The sequence below is a fragment of the Semicossyphus pulcher genome, unplaced genomic scaffold, assembly GCF_022749685.1.
Source record: "Semicossyphus pulcher isolate SPU_LCO1_2020_fin unplaced genomic scaffold, fSemPul1.0.p SCAF_14, whole genome shotgun sequence".
NCBI lineage: Eukaryota > Metazoa > Chordata > Actinopteri > Labriformes > Labridae > Semicossyphus > Semicossyphus pulcher.
The window spans coordinates 108800-120000 of record NW_027211648.1 but is presented as its reverse complement, the minus strand read 5'-3'; the positions used below and the strand labels follow the sequence as shown (position 1 = coordinate 120000).

Below are 11201 nucleotides of genomic sequence, written 5' to 3'. Positions count from 1 at the left end.
TGGAGAGCAGAGATAGACGGGGGAGAGCAGAGAGAGACAGGTGGAGAGCAGAGAGAGACAGGGGGAGAGCAGAGACAGACAGGTGGAGAGCAGAGATGGACAGGTGGAGAGCAGAGATAGACAGGTGGAGAGCAGAGAGAGACAGGGGGAGAGCAGAGAGAGACAGGGGGAGAGCAGAGACAGACAGGTGGAGAGCAGAGATGGACAGGTGGAGAGCAGAGAGAGACAGGGGGAGAGCAGAGAGAGACAGGGGGAGAGCAGAGACAGACAGGTGGAGAGCAGAGATGGACAGGTGGAGAGCAGAGAGAGACAGGTGGATCAGTAATTAAACAGGATGTTGTCATAATCAGCTGATGGTCATGTGACCGGCAGGTGAACCTTGGAGGTCTTGGCGTGGTCCAGGTACCAGAACTTGACGTGTCGGTTGCCAGCGGTAACAAAGTAGGAGCTGTCATCAGAGAAGGAGACGGCGGTCACCTTACTTGACACCTTATTGGCTGCAACCAGGACGTTTTTCTGATAAACACACGAAGAAGAAAATCTGTGAGCCCGCAGGAAAGAGCTTCAACCAGAACGGGTCTCAAACAGGTCCTTGAACGCACCATCAGACCTCCTCAGTCTGATTTGGACACATTTTGTCATACAAGTGAATGGGAAAGTGTGTCGAAACTTTTGTCTGGTAGTGTACATTACATGTATATCAGATGTGTGTCACTTTGGATAAAGCATCTGATAAATTAAAATGTTCCGCAGGAACTTGAAGTCAAAGTTTGTAACTGATTAACTAAAACATGAAAAATCTTCAAATCACTCAAATTAAAACATAAACCCTTAAATCCGAATCTGAGCAGTAACTCGATGAACACACGCAGTCAAAGTGCACAGTAACAGTAAGGGGAATACGTTCACCACACCATGAAGGAAGAGGAGAAAACAGAGGAGGAGGATCAGGAGGAGGAGGAGGAGGAGGAGTGAACCGTTTTACCTTCCAGTTCCACACGTTCACCATCATGTCGTGCTGAAATCCGACACTAACAATAAACTTCCCGTTTGGAGAAAATGAAACACAGGCAACACCATATTTATGTTCCTGCAGCTCGGCCACCTGCACGTGCTCAGACACATCCCACACCCGCACCGCCGGCATGTGACCGCTCTGAAGGAGGGACAAAAAGATTATGCTTATTACGTTAAAGACGTTTTAACAACGAACAAACAGTCGACTTCTTCACACCCTGAATTCTGCCTGTCGCAGGTATCTCTGACTTTTGTTAAGTTTCATGAAAATAAGATCGTACAGTTCTGTTAGACCTCATCAGTTTTATTTATTATTACAATAATCAGTGCAGTTTAACAGCGACAGTGAAGTAATCACAGATCAGCTGACAGCAGGTGACCTCACTTCCTGCTAAGCAACCTGGACAGCTCTGCACACATTTTAACCCCCATCTTCTTCCTCCTGTCTTCAGTGACAGGAGACTTATTAGAGACTATTTACAAACCAGGTGTTAGACCCGTCTGCAGAGACTCACCTCTCCTGTGACGACATATTTCCCGTCAGGAGAAAACGCTAACGTTGTGATCGCCTTCCTGAAAAACACCAAAGTTACTTCATTGTGTTGAATTCACAGACACAAAGATGACCTCTGATTGGCTGTCAAATGTTGACATCATACAGGTGTCGTCATTATAACAAACATTTTAAACCTGCAGGTTACCTGGAGCTGTTGAAGATGTGATGCTGTTTGTTCTTCCGAGGATTCAACAGGACGACGACACACCTGCAGACACACAAGTCAGCACGTTAACAAACACACACACTGAAAACACACTGCAGAGATGCGTTTTTGGAAATATAGTAAATATATGTGAAATAAAGGTAATGCAGTAAATATATGTGAAATAAAGGTAATGTAGCAAATATATTAAAGGTAATGCAGTAAATATATGTGAAATAAAGGTAATGTAGCAAATATATTAAAGGTAATGCAGTAAATATATGTGAAATAAAGGTAATGTAGTAAATATATTAAAGGTAATGTAGTAAATATATTAAAGGTAATGCAGTAAATATATGTGAAATAAAGGTGATGTAGTAAATATATTAAAGGTAATGCAGTAAATATATTCACATTCAGTTATTCAGGTTTCACCTTAAAACACAAATACTTCAAACATTCAAAGTTCAGTTTCTGCTGAAACATATGGAAGCAAATCTGTCTCATTTTTTAAGCCTTCGAGTTTCAAGCACTGAACTTTCTTGCACTTTCATGAAATAAAGCAGTGAAGTTGTCGAGTCGTTAACCTCCTGGACTGAGCCATGCAACACATGACCAACAGAGCGTAACCTGACTGGCTGGATGTTGGTTCGATCTGAGACAGAATCGATTGCTCTTCCCAGATGTTGCATCTGAATCGTTTTTTAACCCGAATTTTGGGATCTGAATTTTTGTTGTTTGAATTTCTTACAGCTTGACATTTTTCAACATTGAAAAATAAAAGTGAAAATTTGTTAGATTATAAATTATAAGAGTTGAATTCAGAGGCAAAAAAATCAGACACAAAATTTCAATGTAAGAAAATTCAGTGCTTTAAAATTCAAAATCTGGTGAGACAGATTTGCTTCCATAGACACAAACACAAACACACACACACACACACAAACACACACACACACACACACACACACACACACACACACACACACACACACACACACACACACACTGCTGAGCAGGTTTAATGAGTCTCTGTTTGGTGACTGTGTCTCTCAGACCTCAACCTTACTAAACAGTCAGAGACCAAATCCTGACCCAGACCCCATCTGGACCGGTCTGGACCGGTCTGGACCAGGTCTGGTTTAGGTCTAGTCCAGTCCAGAGGTTCTGAACCTGAGGGTATGGCCTCTCAAAGAGTCGCAACATGACCATGGGGGGTCAGAGCAGCTGCTAAGTGTTAGTGAAGGCTAGCTGTTTCCACTTTTTATGCTAAGCTAAGCTAACAAACATGAGACTGATCCGCCCATCTGAACCCAACATCTACTGAGAGAGACACTGTACCTTTAATCAGCTGACTCAGTTTGTGTGCGTGCGAGCGTGCGAGCGTGCGTGTGTGTGCGTCTGTGTGTGCGTGTGTGCGTGTGTGCGTGCGTGCATGCGTGTGTGTGTGTGTGTGTATGTGTGTGTATGTGTGTGTGCGTGTGTGTGTGTGTGCGTGTGTGTGTGTATGTGTGTGTATGTGTGTGTGTGTGTGTGCTAAGCAGCTGAGTCAGCAGCCAATTAAATTTTTCCTCATCAACACACGTTTGTTCTTGTACACTTGTGAGGACCAAGCTGAGTACCTCACAGTGACAGCAGCATGCAGGACAACAGAAGTACAAGTATTTTAAAGTATCAGCAAAAGACGTAGAACTACAAGTACCAGTACTCATTATACACAGTGGGTACACCCTAAAGTATATAGTGTATGCATATATATTATATATATGTAGTGTTTAACTACACTTTAGTACTGCAGATAAAACACGTAACATCAGCTCCACATTTAAATAAAAGTTTACTTCCTGTTTCACAGTTCAGTTTATTTAACATCAAACAGACTGAACGTGTCAAACCAGTATCTCTGAAGGAGGCTGTTACTGACACACACACACACACACACACACACACACAGCTCAACAGAGAACCTGCGGAAAACTGCAAAAAAAACATGAGATGCAGGAACCGTGAGAACCCTTCTTTTGTTGTTCTAAAATGTGATCACGTAAAGTGCCTTTGGTGTTATGAGCGTAATATAAATACAATGTATTATTATTATTATTATTATTAACCCAACAAGAGATTTACAGAACCTGAAGAAGGCTCTCAGAGTCAGGACAACAGGACCCCTCACACCTGTGTGTGTGTGTGTGTTGCCTCTTTAAACACATGATCAGTTTAATCTGATAATCTCATCATGCTTTTAGCCTTTAAAGTTCCAAGACTCTAATCTGCTCTGTAGACGTGCAGACAGAGACACAGTATATAGACACTGAGCTGTACACAAACAGGAAGTGACATCATGCAAATACACAGACACTCTCACCCAGCAGGATACGCCAACAGGCCAGTCCGTGGGTCGCAGGCCAGCGCTCGGTTCCCCGGGGCCGAGATCCCCAGAACCTTCTCCAAGGTCACCTGGAGGGCAAAGGTCATCAGCTATTAGTGAGCAGGTAAAATTGTTTTTTTACAGTCAGTGATCTTGACACCTGAATCCAGGGTCACATCATCATCCTGCAAGAAAAGACGTAAACAAAGATCCCCCCCCCCCCCACACACACACACACACTCTTACTTCATGCATGATCACATCAAGTTTTCTGTCCAATCAGAGTAAGTTCAGTCTGTCTGACTCCGAACGTCTCTCCTCAAACATCTGCTGCTGTTAGCGTGTTAGCATATTAGCATGTCACCAGCAGGTCTCACTGTGGTCTGGTAGAGAGACGCAGCTCAATGCTAAGCTAACAGCACCAGACTCCAGTACAGTGTGTGCTGTGTGTCCTCCTCTCACACGACTCTCCCTCCCTCTGCACCAAACCCTATTCATTTTTTTACTAGCTTTTCCGCTCAGCTGTGTGTGTGTGTGTGTGTTTGTGAGTCTGTGAGGAGCACATCCGTCTCCTCGTCACGTCTCAAACACACAGAGGTGAATCAGCTGACTTTGTTTATGTGAGACGAGTCACTGCAAGCTCTCTTCGCCTTCTGCTGCTGACTCACAGACCTGCACAAGAACTTATTTAACTTCCTGTTAACTTTAACAATAACCAGCTGATGCTCAGTGTGATCAGCTGATCACTCCAACAACAACAGTAAACCTCAACAAAGCACCACCAGCATCTGTTCATGTTCGTCTGCAGGTTCTACTGCAGAGACACAGATGGAAAGTTAGCCACCGGTAATGTTAGCATAAAATAAAGTCAGCATGAAGTAATGTTAGCATTAACTGACAGAATTAAACATTCGGTCTTGAGGATTAACTAAGGCAAAACAGACGAAGAAGAAAACCAGTGTGTGATGGACGAACATATTTTGCAAACTAAAGAAACGTCTGAACGCTCATCCTCAAGTTTCACACTTTATATTCTTTTGGCTGGACTCGTCTGTGAGCTAGCGGCTAACAGCTAACACATTCTATTAGAAACAGCAGTTAAGGATGTGCAGCATAGGGCGAGGTTGGAATTGAACCTGGGTCGCTGTTTGGAGTCCTGAGCCTTTGCACTCGCTCAAACCTGAGCTACACCGGCGCCCCCTGGTGTATGAGGACGCTGATGAAGGCTATGCGCTAATTAGCTCAACACAGTCATGTTTTTCTTCTTCTCTTGTTCAACATCACGTGACCCTCAGATTTATCTGACGACCACCTCAGGGTTCCTGAGCCTCAGGTTGGGAACCACTGCAGAGAAAATCTTCTCACAAGCAAAAACACACACACACACACACACAGTTCAAACAGAACACAAAGCATTCTGGGACTTTTGCTGGACTGAAGCTGCTGACAGACGGATGAATGGAGGCCCTGCAGGGATAAACAGAGCAGAAACACCTGACAGACAGGAAGCTGCAGGAGCTCCCAGTCCTCCCAGTGCAACAGCGGTTACAGTTCAAAGAGACAGAAGTGACGACATGTTTTTATTCAAACTGAGCTCTGAAGCTGTTTAAAACTTTATTAAAACACTGCAGCGTGTGTGTGTGTGTGTGTGTGTGTCTCAGCTCTCCCCACATTGTACTGTAAATCTGAAACACATTTTAACAGTGTGAATAATCGATCTGATCGATAGTAATTGATTATCTGCTCCTGAACTTTGATATTTGAGAGAACCAGAGTTAAACTGCAAAGAGGACATTTAACTGAATAATGACGTCATAGCCACAGCTTTGTAATGAGGTTACCATAACAACAACAATTCAGTCACTGATTTATTGAGCAGCTTGTAAAAACTCCGATCATCATCCTGTCATAGCCGCTGCATGCCTCTGTCTGTATGTGTGTGTGTGTGTGTGTGTATGTTGCAACGCGTGCGCACCTTGTCGCTCAGCTCCTCTCTTTGCCGCGCGGTGCCGCTCCTGCGGCGCAGTTTGATGGACGGGGAACGCAGCAGGTTCTTGATGCGGCTGCGGATTGTTCCACTTCCCTCCGCGGTCATCGCGCTGTTAGCTGTCCTGCTAGCTGCCTCTCTCAGCGGCTCGAGCCTCTGTCTGTCCCCGCTGCTTCTGCCGTCATGCTGTCTGCGGGCCAAGCCGTGCCGGTCCAGCTAGCCTCGCTCCGGTCCTGGTTCTGGACTGACCCGGGTCGCGGCTGCTCCGCATTTTGTTCCTTCGCCGCAGCGAAGACACGAAGCGGCTTCAGCACGAGACTGACTGGACTGACAGACTGACGCGCCGCAGCGTCAAGACTGCACGCGGCAATGATACAAACCTTTCCGGTCAGCGTTTTCAGAATAAAAGAGCTGGACTGGGTTCTCAAAGAGAAAAAATAATGGATAATAAAACACAACAGACACACACACATATAAATATATGTGTATATATATATGAATATATATGTGTATATATATATACATATATATGTGTATATACTCATGTATATATATATACATGAGTATATTATAATTTAATAATATATAATACACATTACAAATCGACATCATGTGAACTGAAAACTGGTGTGATTACAACTGTTTAGAAAAAATAGAGATTCTGTTACTTTAATAATTACATTTACTGTTATCTGCTCTATGGTATTTGAACTGAACGTCATTGTTGTGTTATTTTAATTTTGTATCTTTTTATTCAACAACTTCCTGTAACACGTTTTATTGTAACATAAAGGACAAAAACAAAACTAGTTTTACTTTGAAGTGCAGCTTCTTACTTCCGTGGCTTGTGACTGGTGTGACGCAGATCTGAGGAATCCATGCTGCAATGAACAGTGACGCAAAAGCGCTACCCAGCGGCGGAAACAATAACACTATTATTATTTTGTGTGTACAGAAGAAAACCCAAAAATATGCACATAAAAATATAACAAAATATATTGTTATTTTTTTCTGTATTTATATTGTAGTTGTTTCTTGGCTCAGTTTAATAATTGAACAAAAACAATTTTTGTTTTAATTTATCAAAGAAAACCGATTCGTCCTTTTCAAACTTTATTTTTCATATTTCAGTTTGTTTGAGATCATCAGGTGAGTTTACACTGTACAAAAATACAAATCTAAAAAACAAAACACTGTACAAAAACCTCAATGTGTTAACACAAACACCGCAGCACTTAGCAGCTCCAGGTGAGATCAGGTGATGAAGAAGTGAACTTTTCTACATTTTTATTTCTAAAGAAAATACTTTGAAACTTGTTCTCTGATTACTTTTTAAACGCACATAGACACACACACACACACACACACACAAGTGATGTTGCTAAAATGGAACAACTTTTTAGGAACAAAACAGAAGCAGCCAATCAGATCACTGCAGTCCCATCAACCACTCAAGTCCTGAGCCTGCTGTGACATCATCAGCTGGGGGCGTTTCCTGTCCGCCCCAAAGGAACCAGCCTCGGCATCGGCCTCCAGGAAACACCCCCCTCCCCTCCTGCTGCTTCTTCACTGCCGGAGGGCTCCGCCTCCTTGGCCCTGCCCACTTTCATTTGCAGCAGAGGGGGCGGAGCCGGGGCAGGGTGCGTTTCACTCATGGTGACCTCTGTCATCTCCATGGTAACAGAGTCTAACTCTGGATGCAGGAGCCTGGCCCCTCCCTGCTCCATGGCCCCACCCATTGCACCACCCTCCTCCTGTAGCCCCGCCTCAAAGGACGATTTCCCAGGTAACAGGACTCCCGCTGTTGTTGCAGCAGTTACGGTCTGCTGGTTGAGGAAGACGATCTCGTTGAGGAGTGAAGTCAGACACTCGTCAGCCCTGCCCCCCAAAGCCCCGCCCACAGGGACCTCCACCTGAAGACCCAGAGAGGAGGACTCGCCCAGATTAACTTGTGTTGATTGTTGTGTTGTTTGTTGTTGTGTTTGTTGTTGTTGTGTTGGTTGTTGTGTTGTTTGTTGTTGTGTCATTTGTTTTTGTGTTGTTTGTTGTGTTGTTTGTTGTTGTGTTGGTTGTTGTGTCGTTTGTTTTTGTGTTGTTTGTTGTGTTGTTTGTTGTTGTGTCATTTGTTGTTGTGTTGTTTGTTGTGTCGTTTGTCGTGTCATTGTTTGTTGTGTTGCTTGTTGTGTTGTTTGATTTGTTATTTGTTGTGTCATTGTTTGTTGTGTCTGTTGTGTTGTTTGTTGTGTCACTGGTTGTGTTGGTTGTTGTGTCATTGTTTGTTGTGTTGTTTGTTGTTGTGCTGTTTGATGTGTCATTTGTTGTGTCACTGGTTGTGTCGTTTGTTGTGTCATTGTTTGTTGTGTTGTTTGTTGAGTCACAGGTTGAACCAGTTGAAGCAGGTCGTTGACGTTTTCAGCTGTCAATGATAAAAAAACAAAAAAAACAAAATGACCTTCAAAAAGTTCACAAGTCAAAATGTTAACAGGTTAACTGGTTTTGTTTGATTTAGTCCATAACTAAGTCTTAGCTTAGGTTAGTTTAGTTAAATGACATGTCTGTGCAGGTTCTCAGTCATCCAGGTCAGGGTAATTCTAAACTTAATCCAATAGACAGCTGGACTTGTTGAAGTTCTTGAAGACGTTTCACGTCTCATCCGAAAAGCTTTTTCAGTTTTCACTGACTGGTGGACGGAGCTAAAAATATAAGCTTCTGCAGGTCATAAGTATGCTAATAGATGTTAGCATGATTAGCTAAAAATATAAGCCTCTCTAGGTCATAGGTACGCCAATAGATGTTAGCATAATTAGCTAGAAATATCAGCCTCTGTAGGTCAAGGGTGAGTCATTTACCTGAGCTGTTGACCCAGTGTCACTGAAAGTCGCTTCAGTGCGTTGCTAGCTTCGGCATGCTAGTTGCCAGCCTGGGAAGCTAATGACCAGCCTAGCCAGTAGCCGATCCAGTGGGTTGCTATGTTAGATGCTTGACTTGCCTCCCTGGTCGAATGAATAGGCGGCTTCTCAGTTACCTGTGCTGGCTTATCATTGGCCAGATCAGTAGCTGGCTTTGGCAAAGATATAGCCTCCTTCTGCCTCTCAATAGTCTTAATTTTGTCCTTTTCCCTGCGCCATAGTTGCCTCTCACAGCTGAGATCACACTCAGGATCATGTGTACAGAGGCTTATATTTCTAGCAAATAATGCTAACATCCATTAGCATACTACTGACCTACAGAGGCTTATAGTTCTAGCTCCATCCACCAGTCAGTCAGAAGTGAAGAAGCCTTTCGGGTGAGCGGTGAAACGTTTTCAAAAACTTCAACCAGGTCCAGCTGCCTTTAGGATTAAGTTTAGAATTTTGTTAAGTTAGTTAGTAGAAATGTTATTTAGTTTAGTTACTAAGTTTATTTATTTAGTTAGTTTAGTTATTTTAGTTTAGTTAGTTGGTTTAGTTACCTGTGAGGTTAGTGATGGTGAGGGGGGTATGGCTGCAGTACATCTTACCATTGGGGGGGCAGGGCATGGAGGTAAGGTGCATCTGCTGATTGGTCAGATCGGAGATATTGAGGGTAACTGAGGCCACACCTACACACAGGAGGAGTACAGGTGTCACTTCAAAATAAAAGCATGTTGAAGCAGAGACCAGAGTGATACCCTGTCAGTACCGGGTGAAGCAGACTTCTGCAGAACCGGCAACCCCGACATCACCGGGCCCAGGGTCAGGACTGGTTGCCCCGGCAACGATGCTGTAACCAGGGACAGAACCTCAGCAGGTACAAGAGCCTGAAAGGACGGCAACTCTGGAGGGACAAACCAAAACAGGAAGTCAACAACATTTGATCTATCCCACTGAAAACAACACGATACTGTGAACTAAAACGTTACTGTTTCCCGAAATGCATCACCAACAGTCAGAATTTTATGTTAGTTCTGCAGGTTACTAATCAATCAACTAACTCGCTGGCTACAAGACTAACCAGCAACTAAACTAGTTAGCTAACTGAAGAAATCAGCAGTTTCAGCTAAATTCTGTAACTTAACTGCGAATCAGGAAACTTCTCTTCTCACCCTTCACTGTCGTCATCGTCGGCTTCTTACTGCGACTCAGGATGTTTGGGATCGTCCTCATCTTGACCCTCACTCCTGTTGCATTGTGGGAAACAGTGTAAGGTGCCATGAGAGGCACAAGTTTTTGCACAGGTGTAGTGGTGGACAGGGTCTGTGATGGAGGAGCTGTTGGAGTCTGCAGCTGCAGGTTGGAGGACGAAATTATGATGTCATCATCAGTTGATTTGGAGGCCCCGCCCCCTACTGAAGCTTGCAGCCGATTGGCTGCTCTGTGTTTCTTGGATGACAGGTGCTTCCTTAGGATTCTCTGCTCATTTTTACCTGCAGCCAAAACACGCAAACAGGTAACATATTCACCTGCAGGTGAGAGACAAAAAGTCACCTGATCCCTGATGATCACCTGATCAGCTACCTGCTGATCAGCTGATGATCAATAATAATAATCAATGCATTTTTATGCCATGTGCTCCTGTTAGCTTTTGCTAATGTGAGATTACTATTATTGTGACTAAACTGCTGAAGATCAGATGTTCTTCAAACCTGTGACCGAAAGAGATGCAGAGACCTCCTCCTCTCCTTCCCCCTCCCCCTCCTCACCTGATCTCTGTCTGATCTTCCTCAAGTAGGCGTCTCTCTGCTGTCTCAGACAAATCTTCAGACTCTTCAGTATCTTCATCTCAGTCTGCAGAGTCTGAATCTCCCGACGAGCCTAAAAAAATATTTAAAAGATTCAAAGAAAGAAGAAACTGCAAGGTGCTCTCTTTAAAACTGTCAAAATGCCTTTGGTGGCTTAGGGGTAGGTGAACACAGTTCTGCTGCTCTAGTTTCCAGATGTTACCTGTTTCAGCAGGTGTGTCCTGGCTGAGTGTTTGTCATTCATGACAGATCGGAGAGCTTCGAAGGCAGTGCTGACGCTCTGATCTTGCTCTGACTTCTTCTCACTCAGACTGTTTCTGTTGAGAGAAAATAAAAAGACAACCCGTCGGGTTAGACTCGCCAGTTTCCTGTCAGCTGAAGCTCTGATTGGCTGATTTCTTAAAAAATCAAACCATGACAACACAGGAC

General features: G+C 43.8%; 2 protein-coding genes across 5 annotated transcripts in view; both read right to left on the bottom strand.

Annotated features, from left to right (window-relative positions):
- Positions 1-6399, bottom strand: part of mapkbp1 (mitogen-activated protein kinase binding protein 1) — a 35034-nt gene extending 28635 nt beyond the window's left edge. For both annotated transcript variants that reach the window (XM_069661250.1, XM_069661251.1), the window contains exons 1-6: positions 6062-6399; positions 4084-4175; positions 1719-1781; positions 1533-1590; positions 986-1156; positions 379-516 (exon numbers count right to left, since the gene is read on the bottom strand). In XM_069661250.1, the coding sequence (XP_069517351.1) occupies positions 379-516; positions 986-1156; positions 1533-1590; positions 1719-1781; positions 4084-4175; positions 6062-6181 (642 nt within the window). In that variant the 5' untranslated portion in view covers positions 6182-6399. The remainder of the gene's footprint in view (positions 1-378; positions 517-985; positions 1157-1532; positions 1591-1718; positions 1782-4083; positions 4176-6061) is intronic.
- Positions 6400-7178: 779 nt separating this feature from the next.
- mgaa (MAX dimerization protein MGA a) overlaps positions 7179-11201 on the bottom strand; it is a 27412-nt gene continuing 23389 nt past the window's right edge. For 2 of the 3 annotated variants that reach the window (XM_069661843.1, XM_069661845.1), the window contains exons 21-26: positions 10975-11089; positions 10734-10845; positions 10137-10457; positions 9734-9868; positions 9525-9653; positions 7179-8489 (exon numbers count right to left, since the gene is read on the bottom strand). In XM_069661843.1, coding sequence (XP_069517944.1) covers positions 7552-8489; positions 9525-9653; positions 9734-9868; positions 10137-10457; positions 10734-10845; positions 10975-11089 — 1750 coding nt within the window. In that variant the 3' untranslated portion in view covers positions 7179-7551. The remainder of the gene's footprint in view (positions 8490-9524; positions 9654-9733; positions 9869-10136; positions 10458-10733; positions 10846-10974; positions 11090-11201) is intronic. The other variant, XM_069661846.1, reaches the window with a different exon arrangement.